Source organism: Metarhizium robertsii (assembly GCF_000187425.2).
Source record: "Metarhizium robertsii ARSEF 23 chromosome Unknown MAA_Scf_6, whole genome shotgun sequence".
Classification (NCBI taxonomy): Eukaryota; Fungi; Ascomycota; class Sordariomycetes; order Hypocreales; family Clavicipitaceae; genus Metarhizium; species Metarhizium robertsii.
Window position 1 is genome coordinate 1928148 of NW_011942204.1, and position 18103 is coordinate 1946250.

The 18103-nt window shown below is 51.9% G+C and overlaps 5 protein-coding genes across 5 annotated transcripts; 2 read left to right on the forward strand and 3 right to left on the reverse strand.

Moving 5' to 3' along the window:
- Window positions 1-1235: 1235 nt before the first annotated feature.
- On the forward strand, window positions 1236-3528 carry MAA_06266 (Glucose-methanol-choline oxidoreductase; the record flags this gene model as incomplete). The annotated part of the gene is made up of 7 exons (XM_007824264.1): window positions 1236-1388; window positions 1456-1651; window positions 1703-1983; window positions 2038-2517; window positions 2584-2737; window positions 2962-3346; window positions 3396-3528. The coding sequence occupies 7 exons, from the start codon at window positions 1236-1238 to the stop codon at window positions 3526-3528; spliced, it is 1782 nt and encodes a 593-aa protein (XP_007822455.1).
- Window positions 3529-3955: 427 nt separating this feature from the next.
- MAA_06265 (extracellular serine-rich protein) lies at window positions 3956-4624 on the reverse strand (the record flags this gene model as incomplete). Its single annotated transcript, XM_007824263.1, has 2 exons — window positions 3956-4306; window positions 4364-4624. 2 exons carry the CDS (start codon window positions 4622-4624, stop codon window positions 3956-3958), a joined length of 612 nt encoding a protein of 203 aa, XP_007822454.1.
- Window positions 4625-6455: 1831 nt separating this feature from the next.
- Window positions 6456-7348, reverse strand: MAA_06264 (uncharacterized protein; the record flags this gene model as incomplete). The annotated part of the gene is made up of 3 exons (XM_007824262.1): window positions 6456-6672; window positions 6740-7084; window positions 7146-7348. The coding sequence occupies 3 exons, from the start codon at window positions 7346-7348 to the stop codon at window positions 6456-6458; spliced, it is 765 nt and encodes a 254-aa protein (XP_007822453.1).
- Window positions 7349-7662: 314 nt separating this feature from the next.
- Window positions 7663-9104, reverse strand: MAA_06263 (major facilitator superfamily transporter monocarboxylate; the record flags this gene model as incomplete). Its single annotated transcript, XM_007824261.1, has 2 exons — window positions 7663-8042; window positions 8102-9104. 2 exons carry the CDS (start codon window positions 9102-9104, stop codon window positions 7663-7665), a joined length of 1383 nt encoding a protein of 460 aa, XP_007822452.1.
- A 2787-nt stretch (window positions 9105-11891) lies between these two features.
- Window positions 11892-12419, forward strand: MAA_11350 (NAD(P)-binding domain protein; the record flags this gene model as incomplete). The annotated part of the gene is made up of 1 exon (XM_011413338.1): window positions 11892-12419. One exon carries the CDS (start codon window positions 11892-11894, stop codon window positions 12417-12419), a length of 528 nt encoding a protein of 175 aa, XP_011411640.1.
- Window positions 12420-18103: the final 5684 nt, after the last annotated feature.

Genomic DNA, 18103 nt, shown 5'->3' on the forward strand with positions numbered 1-18103 from the left:
ATGGCCAGCCGTACATGTTTGTTCAAAGCGGTTTGCTCTTTGCAGCTTAAGGGCCGCGAGTGTTGGAACATAACCAGAACCGATATACCCAAATAGCGGCAGTAAAATTCGTTGTTCGCATCATGGCCTTTTGTGAGCTGCGGGACAAAGGCGGATTGACTATTGACCTCGCAATCCAATGCCCTTGACGCATTTGACATCTTATATACGACGTGGTGGACTAGGATGAGAAATCTGCCTTTTGTTGCCTCGACTCGACAGTCCCTTTTGTTCGCTGGTTGGCCATGAACCTTGATGCCATTTATATCAAGCGGCACCAGTTGCTAAATTGCTGTCGGGACCAGCTTACAATTTCCCAGTAGATTGCGACTAGTCAAGTTCATAACAGCGATTTGGTAGTGGAAAACGATGATGTTTCGGAGGCCTTTTAGAGCCTTGATTGATATCTTTATCAATGATGGAATTGAGTTGATTCATGAAAAATCCTGCCAATTTAACCGACCCCTTTCATACCGGTCGGGGCCCTGCAGGCCCTTGGGATCCCTACGATACTCCTCATTTTTTTCGCCTTTTTGACTCACTAGTAGGACTCGAATGTTGCTGGTGTATAGAGCCCTCCGATCTGCAACGCCGAGTTCTTGTGCATCGTGGTGGGAGTTTCAAAAGCCGTTGCGCTTGGCACTACCAGCAAACTTTATCACAAGAGCATGGTTTATACGATTTGGGAAAATTTACTATATTTCTACATGCAACGTGGTTTGTTGGAGCATCTGCATTGTCACACCAGGTGAGTTGTGGGCTGGCCGATCCAGACTGCGGTTTACCAGGCGAGTTCAGCTTTTGCATTGACACCTTGACTATACAATGGTGGGAATTCAAACCATTGATGCCAAATTGCCATTGCACCAGACAATGTTGTCGATCCATGTCTCATTGCCCCATTTTTCTTGTGACGGCTGGGATGCTGGTGAGCACCGCATGCGTCACATGGCTGTCGACATTGGACAACGTCAATAGGATTGAAATCTCATACATACAGCTGCCCCTCATCGATCGACACTTCAAATGTTTGCAACAAGAACCAGCTTGCAGAGGAGCAAACGTCGATCTAACTCTGCGCCATCCTGATACCCATTCTTAAAACCCGTGTCTGCTTGCTCAGACAAGGCCCAAAAAGGTGACTGCTCCCACATACATACCAGTTGACATCAATTGATACATACACAAAGCATCAAATGCGCTTGTCCCCACTTCAAGTCTGCATTGGAGCTTTTGCTTCCGCAGCCGGGGCAACCACGGTCACGGACAATGCGGCATTCGCCTCCAACAAGACGTTTGACTTTGTCATTGCCGGCGCTGGCCTGTCCGGAATTACCGTGGCCAACAAGGTGCGTGCCATTCCACGTGTCGAGCATGCAGTGACCGAACTTGCCGGCTTAATAGCAACCGATATAGCTCAGCGGCCAAGGTCATTCCGTGCTTCTGTTGGAAGCCGGCCCCGACGGCTCATGGAATCCAGCGATATGGGATGTAGAGCGCTCAGTGTACCCAGCTGTGTTTTGCAACTGGAAGTACCCCGTTTACGACGACGCCGGGAATAAACTCAACTCCACGATTGACGCCGGCGCTTGCATCGGCGGATCAACATCCAGTGAGTCTGGCCACGCACTCGGCGCGCGGCCCAGCTAACGGGCGCACATAGTCAATGGAATGGTATGGTACAGGCCAACCAAGGCAGAGATTGATAAGCTGGAAACGCTGGGCAATCCCGGGTGGAACTGGGACAATCTCGAGCCGGTAGGCACCAGACTCATCATGGTTTCCAGAACAACGTTACGATCAGCAACTAACCCTAACCCTAACCCCAAGTACATGAAAGCAATAGAGCGCAATCACCCCCCAACAGCCGACCAAGTCGCCCAAGGGGCCGGCTATGACCCAGAAGTGCACGGATACCACGGACAAGTCAACACTTCGTTTCCTGTAAGCCGTTGATACCGGCATCCCAGAGATTCGAGTTGACTGAGCTTTGCATAGACGCCCATGCGTATTCCCAAGGCGGTACAGCTGTACAAGAAGGGCCTGCCTCTCGTGTTCACGGGGCTCGAGGTTGGAAATGACCTCTCCAGCCGCACCTCGGTTGTATCAGCGTCCACGTCCTGGACCATCTGGAACGATCCGGTGACGGGCAAACATGTACGGTCTTCGGCCGCGGACGCCCTTCTCTGGGCGCCGGACCAGCAGAGGACAACCTTGACCGTGCTTGCCAACCATACCGTCGCCAAGGTCACCTTTGACAAAGACCTCCAGGCCACTGGGGTTCTTTTTTCAAGCAGCTTGGCCAGAGACGCGGGAAAAGTTTACACTGTCAAGGCCAGAAAATCCGTCATCCTCTCCGCTGGTACATTGGCCACGCCGGCGATCCTGGAGCGCTCCGGGGTCGGAAGGGCAAGTGTCTTGTCGGCGGCCAACGTTGCACAGCTGATTGATCTGCCGGGCGTGGGTGTCAACCTCAATGTGAGTGGTGGCTGAGCTGGTCAAGATGAATGAATGCGAATAAATGGCCGTTAATGCTGTGCCCAGGACCAACCCGGGTCTACGACATATGCTCACATGTCTGAGAACCATCAGAATGACACCTCCCTGGTAGACGGTGGCAAGCTGTTTGGTCCAGAGATCTCTTTGGTCAATATTGACGAGATATGGGCTACTGGTAGGGGTCCTTTCTTTGAATCTGGTACGTCCTGTACTGACTACCGTGAGATGCGCATGGTGTCGCAAAATCTTTGACGTCGCCGGCAAATCTGGCCTCCCGGGCCGAGGAGCTCGTCCGTGCCGGCGGCGCGGTGAGCATCGCCGGCGCCGAGAGTATCCTGAATGCCACGATACAGCTCACCGTCGAAGCAAGACGCAAGTTCCCCCTATCTTGCTTGGTCAAACATGTATACTAAGCTGCTCAAGTGCCGGTTGCCGAGTTCATCGCCGAGACGTACCCGGCCGTCTTTGGCGCCCCTTTCTGGCCTCTGATGCCCCTGTCAAGAGGCCATGTACATATTCATTCTGCGGATCCATTCGAGGTCCCCGTCATTACGCCCCGGTTCCTCACGGACCAGTTTGACCAGCAGGTAGCGGTTGCAGTGGCACGACTTTCGCCAGCGCTCTGGGCTAGTACGGCGTTTGAAGGGTTTGTAGACGACGCTTACTATGACCCTGAGATTGGGCCCAACGGTACCGACGCCGAGTATCTCGCGTGGTTGAAAGGGACGGCCGGGCCTGCTAGTCACTGGATTGGGTCGACGGCCATGATGCCACGGCATCTGGGCGGCGTGGTGGACTCTCGACTACGGTACGTCCGCGTCGATCAATGCCAAAGTGACGTCGCTAACGAGTGGTAGGGTGTATGGAGCTAAGAACCTCCGCGTTGTTGATGCTGGGATCCTCCCGTTTCAACTTACCTCGCACACGATGTCGACTCTGTATGCTGTTGCTCAAAAAGCAGCCCAGCTCATCTTGGAGGACTGCAACTAGACGCGGTCTATGGAAGGGTCATGTCCGAGGCATTCTTAGCTTGCCCTTTATATTCATAAATTCATAACAGTAGTATACGAACAGCTTGGTATATTGACCTATACTAAGGGGTGAATCGTTTCGCTCATTCGTCCAGTGAAGTTACAAGCATGATACGAGTCTCGTGCAAAGCGTAAAATCTGATAACACAGTATCAGGCTGTACCAGGCTAGGACAGTAAAAGACCAGAAAAATAGACCGTCTACGCATCAAGACGCGGTAATGTCCCATACAAGAGCAGCCAAAGTTTTTTTGCAAATAGTCTCATTAGTCATTATTTTCCTGATAACACGGCCAGTTCACAAACGTAAAACACAAACAGTGCCAACCATTCTTCAAATTCCATCACCAAGGCATTATCCATCGCCGCAAGCATTACCGCATGCCTCTAGCCAACAAGAAAGGCAGCCATGCCCACGGCAAAAGCAACCACCGCCTCAGCCGGCGCCCTCACTCCGCTCCCTCCGCCCCCTCCATACGTCCCTCCCCCCGAGCTCGTCGGGCTGGCACTTGCCGAGGTAGACGTCTGCCCAGACGAGACCAACGTGCCTCCAAAGGAATTAGCAGGGTGACTCGCCGTGCTCACAGACTTGGCGGCGTTCTTGTACGCGCTCAGCGTCTGCGACGACGACGGGTTGACGACGCCCGACATGCCGTTCTTGCAGTGCTCGAGAACGGTCTGCGCGCAGTAGAAGAAGATGGGGTCCGTCGAGTTGACCATTACTTGGAACGAGTCGGTCTATTCACCAGTCAGCAGTGCGGTGGTACATGAGGCACCACATGCAGATGGGCGTACCGCCTCGCCAGACGACACTGGCATGAAGCCCGAGAAGAAGCCACCCGTTTTGGCCGGGGCGCACGGGTTGCTAAAGTCGCCCATGACGACGCTGTGGTTGAGCGGGTAGAAGTGGAAGTCGAGCGTGTCCCCGGTGCTCGCTTTGATGGTGTCGGGGGAGAAGGCGAAGGCGCCGCCCTCGCCGACGTCGACGCGGATTGTTGCGGCGGCGGCGGCGGCAGAGAGGGATAGAAGAAGCGCGGGTTGCAGGCTGGTGTACATGGTGACTGGAAGTACGTCTTACCTGCTGTGATTGTGTCACGACTCACGATGTCTGCTCCACGACGTAGACGGCGGCAGCTGGTCTTTATACTGAGCGCTGCTGATGGTGGCGACGACATCGGAAGCCTGGCTGTCACTTGAATGCATTAGCCACCGGCGCAACACGAACAGAAACCTCAAATATCACCAAAATATCTCCTTTGAAAGGAAACCAAGGGTCTAGTCCCAAGCCCCGTGGCGGGAAGCAGTCGATGGCGGCATGGGCGCTGAACGCAACATGAATGTTAATACTCGGACAGTTGATGCGCCGCCCAGTACCGTCCCATGAGCTGCCATGGAACACGCCCGATACTCGAGCCCGTGGCAGGAGAGATGTGCCGAGCGGTCCATTTCATGCTGCCGACCGGCGCCACTGGATGGCTTCAAACCTTGAGCCATCTCGACGAGGCTGGGCGCGAGTGGCTCAGCTGCTCCCGCCGACTTGGGATTTCACCCATCTCAGTAGGGCGAAAGCCAGAAATGCGTGCCGAAGTGCCGAATATGGCGTCCATGGCATGGTTGAGATGGCGGCACTGGGGAAGCAAGCAGGGCTACATGGCGATGAGCTGTGTGTAGGCGAATGGGCTTGCTGGAGGTGGTGTAATCTAAATCTGGCGTTTTGCCCTACACGAACATGACGCCAAGGCGCGGGAAGGTGTTTTTGTTTCAGACGTCAGATTGCGATGAGAGCATGGTGTTGTAAGTTGGCGTGCGTTTTTAGCCCACCAGTTTATATATGTAGTATGGTGGTGACGATTTGAGCCGCCGCGCTCGGTTGGAGACATGACGGGACGGGTATTCGGTAGTTTTGGGCTTGGAAAGAAACTATTTTGGTGAGTCGTGATTTCGTATGTGAAATTCGTACATGGAACGGCATGTTTTATTTAAAAATGAGCAAAACGTAGAGTGGACAACAAGGAAACGAGAGTATCCTCGGTCATGTATGTCGGACATGGTGATTGTGACACGAGTCTTGGTTATTTTACGATCAGCTAGAGTTTCCTGATTGTCTTGAATTGAACGTGTTTTATTTTCTGAAAAAAAGAGGCAGCAATACCGACTCACATGGATGATTATGCATCTCACTGGATCCCATGTGCAGCCAACTTCCCATCCGGGAAAGTGAGGCGCGTCGATGCCAATGATATGCAAGCTGCTCGCGCATTCTCCTTGCCGGTACGTATACCTGTCAAAAGTATGCGTTTGAAAAGGCCATTCGAGGCCAATGAGTGCCTGAGTGGCCAGTACCACAAAGTCTGGAAGCCGCCAGGTCAGAGTACGCTGAAGTATGATTTACATTTACTCCCCGAAGATGGACGTGCGGTTGCGCACATGCCAGAAGAGTGCCTGTGTCGCTGAAGAAGAGTCATCACAGAATGTTATACCTTGAGCGCTTGGGCTCGCCGCACGGCTTCATCTCAAGATATTTAATTCGTTGGCCGTCTGTCATGTGCACGGATGGGCCCTGTAAACCAGATGCACGAAGCACTTGTATTCCTTATCCCTTTGCCTCCTCGTCGCTGCATGTCTGGGGTCATAAAATAGATGCTTGTTGCTGGCTAGGATTGTCCATGCCTCCAGATTCCGTCTCAGAGATGTATTCGTCACAGCACAAGACAGATCGTTACCAACTTGGTGGTGTAAAAAATCGACAAACTTTCCATCTTTCCCTTTCCTCTACGGCTCCTACATCTTGTTCAACACAGCACCTTCAAGGGCCTAAGCAGCCCAAAGCGGGTAATTGTCTCGCACCCTGCTCTGACGTCATTGACGTCATTGAAACAGATCGCTGTTAGTACGTCTTCTCCTTCTGCACCGCGGCCTCCCTCATTTTTCTCTCCGCCCTACGATATAAAAACGGATACATCAACTCCGGGACGACGTTTAAAACCACCAAGACGATGCTCGGCCACGACACCACGTACGCCCAGTTCTGCGGCACATTCAAATAGCGCCAAAAGAAGACGGCCATGGCAGACAGGACGCCGCAAAATCTCACAACCCTGCACCTGTCAGCCCGTCACGGTGGTCTCGCCCCCAAACAGAAATTGCGGCATTTTACACGTTGTAACTCACCAGATTTCGAGCGACTGGCCCTTTGTGTGCGCGTGCTTCCACAGGTACAGCACCTCGCACCATCCGATTCCCAGCTCTAGCAGCCACCCCGTCCAATACGCCGTGACTTGCTCGCCGTCGTCGGGAAAATACAGACCCAAGAGGTAGTAGACGGCCGTCAGGGCGAGCGTGGAGAGCGCACAGCGCAGTGTCACTTTGAGGCGCGTCCCGGGCGGGCAGGTATATTTGATGGCCGTGTATACGAACCTCACGTCCAGCAGGAGCCAGACGAGGCATCCAGCGAGCTCGAGCTTGCCGCGCGCCATGACGAATGGATAGTACAGCTCGTAGGCCAGGTTGCCGAACCTAACAGAGTCTTTAAGTAAGTCACGGACTCGTGGCAGTGGCCGGAAATCAATGCACGTACAGCAGGTCGACGGGCCCGGCGAGGAACCGGTCGCGTTTGGTGCGGAGCGTGTAAAACACATAGCAGAAGCAGTAGAGCAGGGCACACAGAATGATGAGAAAGTCCTGGACGAAGAGGTAGCTCTGGGGCGGGTTCAGTTGTAAATCGGCCGCGTGGACAATGATGTGGTTGTTTTCAAGCCACGACGCCCACTCGAATGCCATGGTGCAATGGTCGCGCGGCTTTGTCCGCGACAGAGTTTCTCAGAATTCACCAAACCATGTGTTGGACACGCTCCGTGTTTCCATGTCTGATGTACAATCCTCCCGCGGCTTTTTAAACCATGGCCAGGGCTGCGGAAGGGACGGAGTTTTGTGGAACGTGACATGTAAGCTGCATGCGGTCAGCCCCAGCACAGCCCCGGATATTCGGGGAATAGCCCAGTCTATTCTTCTTTATTGTAGTAGTAATACATTATTAGTAAATGGTCATCCGTGCCTGGTGTGGCAGTTCTTCTAGTCTTTGTGGAAAGCCGCCTCTATATTTTCAGCGCAAGCCTCCCCCTCGACAACCAGAATCGCAAAACAATCAGCAAAACACCAGAGCACGTCATGGTGCATCCTCCATATACCCACACCGAGTTCCAGTGCAGGTCGCTCCGGTCAGTGCCTAGAATACCACCGCCTCCGGGTCCGCCGGCGAGAACGCCAAACCCAAACGCGGCAAACCCCATGCCGATACGGGTGCCGAGCTTGCTCTTGTCCTCGGTCAGTCTGACAAAGCAAACGCCCGGTATGGCGATGAAGACGCCCGAGAAGAAGCCATAGAGAACGACAATGGCAATCATGCCGCCGAGACTCTTGACCGCGATGAGGCAAAACGTCAAGACGCCGCAAATAATGGCCGCCGGGCCAAACACTTTTCACTGCTGTTAGCTTGTAAATCCTTGCGGCCAAGGAAAAGGCGTCCTCTCTTACAGTTAAACGGGCCCGTCTTGTCAGACACGGCGTTCGGCAGTATTCTGCCAAACATGGACACGGCGTTAAGTATCGGAATCAGATAAAACGACATCTCCGACGACGCAATGCCCGTAGCGGCACTAAAGTACGAAACATAGAACAAGACGACGTAAAAGCCCACAAATCCAACCAACGTGCTCACCACAAAAAACACATACGGCCCATCAGTAAACGCAGACCGGTCCAGCACGGCCCTCGCCCGGAGCGGCTTGACACGCATCTCAGCAAAGTACAGCGGGACCACCAGCGTCGCCAGCGCAATAAAGCCAATCGTCCTCACGGTCCAGCCGAAGCCGACGCCGTCAATCAGCCTATAAAACACAATGGGGTAGACGACGCCGCCGAGCGAGGAGCCCGAGGCGGCGATGCCCACGGCCAGCCCGATCCGCGTGCTAAAGTAAGTCGGGAGGAGGGCGAGCGACGGCACGAAGAGGCAGCCGGCGCCGATGCCGATGCAGAAGCCCTGCGCGAGGAGGGCCTGCCAGTAGGTGCGGCAGAGGCTGAGCATCATGAAGCCGAGGACGAGGAGGGACGAGCCGGAGAACAGGAGCAGCTGGAGGTGGCCGCGGTCGTAGACGGGGCCGGAGACGAGGCCGACGATGAGGACGCAGTAGGCTTGGATGGAGCCGATCCAGGAAATGTTGGATGACGACTCGTGGAAGAGGGTGCCGCCTTCGTAGTAGGTCTGGAAGATGCCGAAGGTGTTGAGGACCCCCCATGTGTTGAAGAAGATGCTGAAGGCGGCGGCGACTTGCATCCATGCCCAGTAGCCGCCGTTGGGGGGTGGCGAGTCGGCGGGCGGCGAGGCATGGGCGGGACGGGGGTCGCCATCGACGGCCTTTTGTTCGATGTCGCCTTGCGGATGATCGTGTGTGTTTGAGTCTAGAGGGAGTGAGGAGGGCGCGTCGAGCTGGTCGGGGACGGGGGGCGAACGGGAGGGCAGCTCACGCCCGGGTGGCATTGTCGCGGCTCAATGCAGTGTTGACAATGGAAAACGGGAGCCCTGTGTTGTCGTCGTCGCATGGGGGTTTTAAGATCAATCGATGGTGCATCTGATTATAAACTTGTGAGAGGTTGCATGTGTCTGGTGCATCGGATTTAACAAGTCGCGAGTAAGCCCGAGCGCCAGGCGGGAGGCGGGAGAAGGCTTAGCGCCAGCGCTAGAGTGTCAGGTCCAGGCATCGCACTTGCCGGGCTTATTCGATTGCCGGTCGACTGGCCTTTTTTTCGGGTTCAATCAAACATTGAACATTGAATGCTTTCCAATGTGATCTGAGTGTGTTGTGTGTCCATCCGACACGGGCTGCCCCTGGCGGTACCACGGACTCACCAGTCGGATCGGAGCCGGCGCCGGGTGACGGTGCTTGGCATGACTTTGACCAGCCAGGCGTTCATGGTGCTCGGCCAATGAGCTGTGCCGAATTGGATTTGGTGTCGGATTTGCGGTGAATCTTGCATTACATCCGTGTGCGTGCTTGTGCTACCAGACCAGACGTTATTAATGCGAATGGCGTCACTGACAATCTGCCTTCGTTAGCTAGACTGGGGGCCGGACCGGTCATGACTGTTTCCATGCAATGCGCCGATATTGAAACCTCGGCTCTCTTGTGAATTGGCGCTCGGGCCGGACCTTGGCCGCTGCAGTTGTACCCGACGGCTGACATGGCTGGGATCAATTGATATATTGCGCCAGGCCCTTGCCGTAAAACGCTTTGCCCCGAATGTGGCACTCGGTTTCAGATCCACGCGACGGGACACCCTTGCGTCGATGCAGTTTCCGAGCATCGTCGGCCGAGCCTTTTCACGGCTCTGCTGAAGTATTCCATCTTCATATCGACTCTGCATCGGTATTATATCGCGCAAATGCATCTGGTAGCGCAGCCGTTGGTATGACTCAGCACACGTTGCGATGTTCTCCCAGTCATCATAGTCTTTCAATGACGGAACACAGTAGCATCCGGAAGCGTCTGGTATTTCCACCATTCAGCGACGGCACGCTGCCCAAAAGGCGCTGAGCACATTGCGCAGGCCACCCAGCACTTTTTTCATCGTCCGAACAGCGTCCAAGGCTATGAAAAAGCTCTTGCGTGACGAGCAGGCTTCACGGCGTCGTCGTATCGTCGCATGAGGAAATGACAAGGCGTGTGTCATAATCTTTGTAGATGATTACAACACGCCTGTATCTGAAGTCGACGCCGTCCATGAGTGAAGCTACCGACTCTTTGTACCTTGTCCCCATCCAGAACGCGGCAATGAGCCAACTCACTGTCCCTCTGACGAGTTCAGCGCAAGGGCCATGATTGAAACGGTAGTAGATTTGGGTGTAGGTGCTGTCTGGAATGTCACCACGATACCCGTGTCTGTAGTTTGAACAAAAGTCTCTCCGCAAATGGTCGTTGGGAGAGTTCGGTAGGATAACTATAGTTGATGGCCAAGCAGCCGTCTTTTTGCATGTGATATCTCTGGTGGATGGTAGTAATTGCCAAAGGAGCACAAAATATTAGGGGGGCTCGTGAATGAAAGAGCCTACTCTTCGTACTTTGTGTCCGAAACGTCAGGGAAAAAGGAGAATGCTTTTGAAGGAAACGGGGATATTCTGTCTGTGCTTAATTTGGACTTGCTTCACCCACAATAACGACCGGACATTTTGCGCAAAGTGACGCTGGGAGTTGACAGCATCCGCAGTGGTTTCGTACACAAGACACCGGAATCGTCTGCGAGTTTTTTTCACAAGTCCCCCATCATCTTTTCAAGTGTGTATTTGCAGACGCCGTTTGTGACGCTGGATAAAAGGTCGACAAATGTGACAAGGGCTCAGAAAGAGGGCTTGGAGCAATAAAGGCTCAATTCAATAATAATCTCAAAGGGTCTCTAAGGTCTCGAGTTGCTACGAGAAAGGAAGAGAGGGGTGACCGCCTTATATACATGAAAGGAACGCCCGGGCCTAGGGTCCTTGCCCGGGCACGTGTTCCAGCTGTGTACCCAACAAGTCCTGTATCGGCGAAGCCCCTTTGTTGGGCTTTACGATCTGTTGGGCCTTTTCCGTGTAACAACAAAGCAACCTGTGTTTGTCAGGTGTGTCATGTCTATGCCTCCCTGAATCAGCCCCGTGCGTGCCGGTCCTTGTGGGATCACCTGCCAAAGTAACAAAGAGTCTCCCCCTGCAGAAATTACGCTGAAAGCGGCCCGTTCCAGCACGGCCCGGGGGTTTGGAAGTCAAAGGCCCTTTGTCTGTGCGTGACTGCTGGCGGAGATGCATCGGCCAACGACGGTACATGGCAGTGAGGAATCTCAAGCAGTTCCGCATCAGTTGAATGCAATCCAGTATCGGCACGGTTGTTGGCTAACTTGCAAGTGTCGTTGTTTTGACCTTGTTCAGCGTGTTCAGGGTCTTGGTTTGCAACGCCAGACTGATGTAGTGACTGGCATCAAGACCGAACACTTCACCCAGAGGACAAAGACGCTTTTCTTACAGCATGTAGAACAATAAATGTTCTTTTCAAGTTCACGTATTCAAGTGTTTCTACTACACAATGCACAGGCACTGGCTGGTGTATAAATTCAAGCGTAATCCCACTCTCTGCTCCTGGAAACCGTTCAACCATTTCCAACTTTTTCTTCTCCCGGAACTTATTCCGCCTTTTTCAACTTCCTCTTCTCCAAAAAACGATCCATACTTCAAAACTCTCTCTTCTCCCAGAAAATGGCCACCAGTTTCCTGATGCGACTGGTTTTTGCGGAAGGAGAAATGGAGTCCTACGACGTTCTGTCACAAGACCAAACGAAGTGTAAATCGATATATCAGTCCTACAAATCAGCTAAATACAAGATCGACGCCAAGGAGACGGGTACGATTATTGATGGCGCCCTTATCTCCCAGCGCCTACAAAGTGCGACCCAACTACTCATGATCACTGCCAAAATGGGCGATTACTGTGGAATTTCATGGGTTCTGGATGATTTGCATAATTCTTTTCTGCTCAAATGCTACCTCGCAACAGAAGAGTTGGGTCCAGTCATGGCGGCCATAGAAAATGGTCATACCAACACAGTGAAGCTTTTCTTGCTCTTGTCATCTTGGAGCGTTACCGAGGAGATGGTGACGACAGCCCGCCTCTCTATGCGGCAGGAAACGATTGACTTTCTGGTCGACTGGAAGGAACGGCCCAGGGTGTTGGAGGATGCAGACAGAACTAGGATTCGAGCAGGATGGAATTACTGGCGGCTCGGCATGAGTTTTCGAGACGGCTTGGGCTGGAGGGACGATGCAGCCTGAGCGTCACTACGGACCGGGGAGCTTGCCGATATCTCAAAAGCTGCCGTCAACTCTTATTCAAACGCTATGGGGTTTACCTATTAGCCTTACGGACTACTGTGTGTTTTTCATCGACATCTTGAGTTATTTGACTCTATTGCCCTCGCTCCCACTGTTTGCCGTCTTGTTTTTTTTTTTTCTCTTTTTTTTTGCAATTTTGCAATTTTTGCAATTTTCCTTTTGTCGCAGAGGACAGTTTGTCATGCCAGCAAGTTTGGATTTCAGAAGGCAACCGCAAATAACATGCTCTTTACTAAGTAAGGCATTGGCGGAAAAGTCTAACGCAAATCATCAGATAGTACTTCTTTACTAGTGGACCAGAATAAATGTGTGTTTTTATTAAATAAAATACGTTTCTTACACCATCTTTCTTTTACGTTGATCCTAAGAAAAAAAAGTTAAAAAAAGTAGAGCAATTTTCTCTATGCTTCTTTGAATGAGTGCTGTCCAACTCATTCTGTAAAAGTAAACGAGTCTGTTCTCACACGTTGACAGAGAAAACTGAAAACCACTTGGGCTCTTGTGGAATTACCTACTACAACTACGTGTGAATAAACTTCCGTACGTCGTGAGCTGCGGGAGCGCTGAGTCCTATTGCAGAAGAGTTCGTCGGGAGAGGTGAATCTAGGTGAATTATCGTCCAGGTCGCTTACCATATCGCGCTAGCCCAAATTCAAAAAAAAAAAAAAAAAAACTCATAAATTCGTTCGTGAATGCTTTCAATTCGAGTTGGTGTATCATGCAAGATGCCAGCATGGATGCACCCGCCATGGTACCAAATGTATCCCCGGACAGGGACCGTGCCGCTTCTCTAAAGATGAGCAAGATTGCTTTATACTATTTGACTGCGTCATAGTAATAATAGAGGGGTTATAGATGTCCCCAGGAAAGATCGTGTTGACACAAACACGAGGTGCATGTATGTTACCCAGAGGGAAGCAGACGGTAAGCAGGCTTCAAGGCCAGTAAAAAAGACGGAAATCAGCGACGCATCGGATCGTGCCAACTCGTGAGCGAGCCTGCCTGATACTAAGGATATCTTGAAGCATTGTTTAAAAAGATTGAGTGCTAATCTCATAAACCAACGTCAATTTCCTGCGTTCTGTGAACGGGCAGCATGCGGAACGCACAAGCCAAAGACAGTCTCGCCTGCAGTTCGAGATATTCACACCAGAATTATGTCATGGATGTTGGCGCGGCCGTTTTCTATTCCGGGCACGTCGGTATGATTCGGCACACGTTGCGATATTCTCCCAGTCATCATAGTCTTTTAATGTTGGAACACAGTAGCATCCAGCAAACGTCGGTCAAGTATTTCCATCATTTAGCGATGCCATGTTGCCCATGGAAAGCGCCGAGTAGATTGCTCTTGTCACCAGCACTTTTTCTATAGCGGTCGTCGTCGCATAAGGAAATAGCAATAACGCGCTTGCCGAATCGATCCCGCCATCGGAAGGCTTCGCACGTCGGTCGCCCAAATTACCACCTCGGCTCGACTTCATCCGACGCAATGATGAGGAAGTCGCGGTCGTCGTTGGTCCACCCAAACGTCGGGGAAGAGAGCCATCACGTAGCGACGATCGAGCGTGACGAGGGCTCGACACAAGGGCTCGGAGCGAAATGGGTCGATTCAAAGATGATCTCGTAGGATGTCAAAGGTCCTTGGTTTTCCAGGAGGGAGGAGGGGGCGGGTGACCACTTTGTATACATGAAAGGAATTGGTGCTCAGGGTTTCCACCGGGCCATGTGTTCCGACCAGTGTAATCGCAAGGTCTGGTCTTGGGCATGTCCCTTTGTTGGGTTTCATTGTTGTTGGGCTCTAACCGTGTAACATGCAGGCTCACCCGGGGAGCCGTGAGTGTGCATCAGTTTCTGCAATCTGTCTCAGCTGCATGCGTCTGCCGGCCCTTGCTTTAACGGAGGTTGCATATCTCAACCCACCAGACACGTTTGCAACGTGGCGCAGGGAGATCACTGCGTCCGCAGTGGTTTGTACAAAACATCAGAATCTTGTGTGGGTTTTTTGTTCACAAGTCCCCCGTCATCTCTCCCCCATCATCTTTTTATCAAGTGGCTATTTGCACACCCCATTTGTGACACTCGATACAAAGTCAACAAGGCAACCTATGTCTATCAGATGTTCCATATCTATGCCTAACTGAATCAGCCCCCTGTGCGACGGGTCCTTGTGGAAATACTAAGAAATCCAGCCAACTGTCGTCTCGTACAGAAAACATGTTGGGTTCGGCCCGTTCCAGCACGGTCCCCGGGGGGGGGGGCTAGAATCAAAGACCCTTTGTCTGTGCGTGACTGCTGGCGGAGACGCATAAGTGATGTGTCAATAATGCGAAGATTCTGAGGCAGTCCCGACGCAGGTGATGGCGGGCCGTTGGCTAACTTGTCGTTCTTTTGTCCTTGTTCAACGTGTGACGGACTCGTGTTGATGGTTCTGGCTTACGACACAAGACAATGCAGTGGCATCAAGACCTGAACACTTCACAATCAGGCAAAACCGGGTTTCCTACAGCATGTAGAATAACGGATACTCTTATTAAGATTATGCGTTAAACGATATTCATTACACAATACAAGAGCGCTGGTTGGCATATAAATTTACCTACAATCCCATTTTCTTCTCATGGAAAACCTTCAACCACTGCCAACTCCAAGTTTTTCTTCTCTCAGAGAGCCGCCAACAATCTCAAACTCTTCTTCCTTTTACAAAAACGACAAAAAAACCACCAACTTCCTCTTTTTCCAGAAAATAGTCTGCAGTTAGCAGCTTTTTCTTCTCCCAGAAAGCCGCCAGCAATTTCAACTCTTCTTCTCGAAAAGCCGATTAAAAACGACCAACTTTTTCTTTTTCCAAAAGAAACATTCCGCGATTTCCAACTACAAGAGCTTTCTTCTACACGCCCGAGAACATATATAATGTCCGACCAAAGGACGTTGCAAGGACGATTCGACCAAAGGACGTTGCAAGGACGATTCGACCAAAGGACGTTGCAAGGACGATTCGACCAAAGGACGTTGCAAGGACGACCTGATTTGAGAGACAAAATTTATGACGCGGCATGGAAACTATATGAAGCACAGATGCTTCACTGTGCGGCTGTGAGCGAATATCTCATGTGGGCTGCCGAAACCAACAATCTTGATGAAACTGAAGAATGTCTGAAGGAGGTTGAAACTCAGAAAAACACTGATGTATTCGTTGCATATCATGATGTGCGGCCAGTTGTGATGGCCGCAGCTCGTGGAAATATCCGCCTAGTGGGGAAGATCTTAGGCCGGACGGGTTGGGAAATTACTCCTGCTATGTATATGGCAGCTGAGGATGGTGTGAGGGGGATTCGAATGGCTGGAGATCTAGATAGGGTGCGAGAGTTGCAGGACTCCCATCGCAGGACGGGTCTCCCGCTAGGAACATGGCTTAGATCTTTCGGGCAGAGATGGGAAATTTAATCAGAACACCATTACCGACAAGGGAGCTGACCGCCACCTTCGCCTGTCTCAAAAGCTACCGTCAACCCTTATTCAACGCCATGGGTGTTATCAATCGGCCTTGCGAACCACTGGGTTTTTTTCTATCCACGTCTTCAGCTATTGCACTTCATCACCTGCACTCCAACAGATTGTCATCTTTTGTTCACAATTTTTCTTTTCTCGCAGAGGGCAGTTTGCCATGTCATCGGGTTTGGATTCAGGGGGCAACTACAAGCGACATGCTCTCCACTAGGAGCAGGGCATGGGGGGAATAATGTGACGGAAATCATCGAAGACTACTTGGAAGTGGTGGCCCCGGATCAATTTTTGTTTCTATTCAATTGAACATCTTTCGCACACAATGTCTCTTCATCTACCGTTGATCCTAATAATCATAAGCTAAAGAAGTGAAGCGATGTCTCTGTGCGTTTTCGAGCAAATGCTGTCCATCGAGTTGTCATGTAAAAGTGAACGGGCCTTGTCCCACACACACGTCGCCTGAAAGAAATCCCACACGGTTAAAATACAACAAAGGCGTCTGTTGGGCCAACAAAGGCTGCAGGACAACAAAGAAGTAATCACGAGACCCCATGTCGGACCCTGAGCCAGGGTCGTCTCGGGCCTCTTTGAAACTCGTGGGGCCTTGATGCCTCAAAAAATGATTGATCAGATTGAATTGAATCATTACGTTTTAAGCCCAGTATTCCTGTCCTTGCCACGGAAAACTGAAAATACTGAGGCCCTGGTAGGATTACGTGTTCCAGCTAAATGTGAATAAAGATTGATAAACAAAGATGGGCAAGATTTTTTTGTGCCAATAGGCTGCAGCAGATAATAATAGAGGCCCGTAGTCGTCGTGTCTTTGGCACAAAGCACAATGACGGCATTTGAATGACTTGAAACTCAACATGGTAATTCTCTTTATGACGAAGGGGCGCTTACGGAATTCAATCCAGGACCCCAATCTACGGCCTTTGTATGTACATGATATTCTGGGCGCCTGTAACTTGACCTATGTGACTGAGGCATCTGGTCATAGCTGCCTGGGGCTTTCATACTTGAAACCCTAACAAGGCCTCCTGTCCGTCTTGTGGCCCGTCACTGTCACACGGAAAGGGCCCAACAAAGGGGCCTCGCCGATAAAGGCCTTGTTGGTTACACAGCTTGAACACGTGCCCGGGCAAGAGCTCTAGGCCCGGGCGTTCCATTCATGTATATAAGGCGGTCACCCTTCTCTTCCTCTCTCGTAGCAACTCAAGACCTCAGAGACCCTTCGAGATTATTATTGAATTGAGCCCTTTTGCTCCAAGCCTTCCATGACGAACCCTTGTCACAGTCACGACGCATCCTTTGTGCAAATGCAGCCGGTCCGCAAGCTTGTGACAGAAGCAGGTAGAAAACAAGCTTCCAGTCCAGTAAGTAAGACGGAAATCAGCGGCGCACCTGGCCGTGTTGACCGATGAACGGACCTGCCTCATACTGGAGATGTCTGGGAATTATTCCGGAAAGTTTGGGGCCATCCTGTGAATGGCAGCATGCGGAATAAACCAGCCAAAGACAGTCTGGCCTACAGTTGGCGATATCCACATCAGCATTATATCATGCATGTCGCAAACAACAGCTCACCTGCAATGCAATGAAATTTGACGCGCCTTGAGACGCGTCCCCGGGTGAGGCCGTAGAGTCTAGACGCAAAGCCATGCCGCTCTCCCAACCGTCTAGGCGCTCGAGCGAGAAGCCACAAGATTCGTCATCGTCTACAGCGGGTCACCAACAAGGCGCCCGTCATGGTGGGCAACTGGTTCTGGGCGGAGGAAATGCCCCCAAAGATGCGACGACTGCATCCTTTCCCCATGCACCGGGTCGGGCCGGACCTACAAGTCGGGGAATCCCCAGAATTGTGGATCACGATCCCGAGTCGGCCTCGGCTCAGAGTGGAGATTGAGTCGGTCCCACCGGACTTGTTTGTTGACGGTCCCGTCAAGTTCCAACGTCTGTTCCATCAAGCATGCATGTGCGGTGCTGACCCTGCTGGGTATGAGGCTCTTTTTTCACATCAAGGCTCCATGTGATGCACGGCATAAACAACCAGTGGATACGGTCGCAAAACGTCGAGAGCTCACTGCATGGACAACCAAGCGAATCCGTAAGCAAGACGG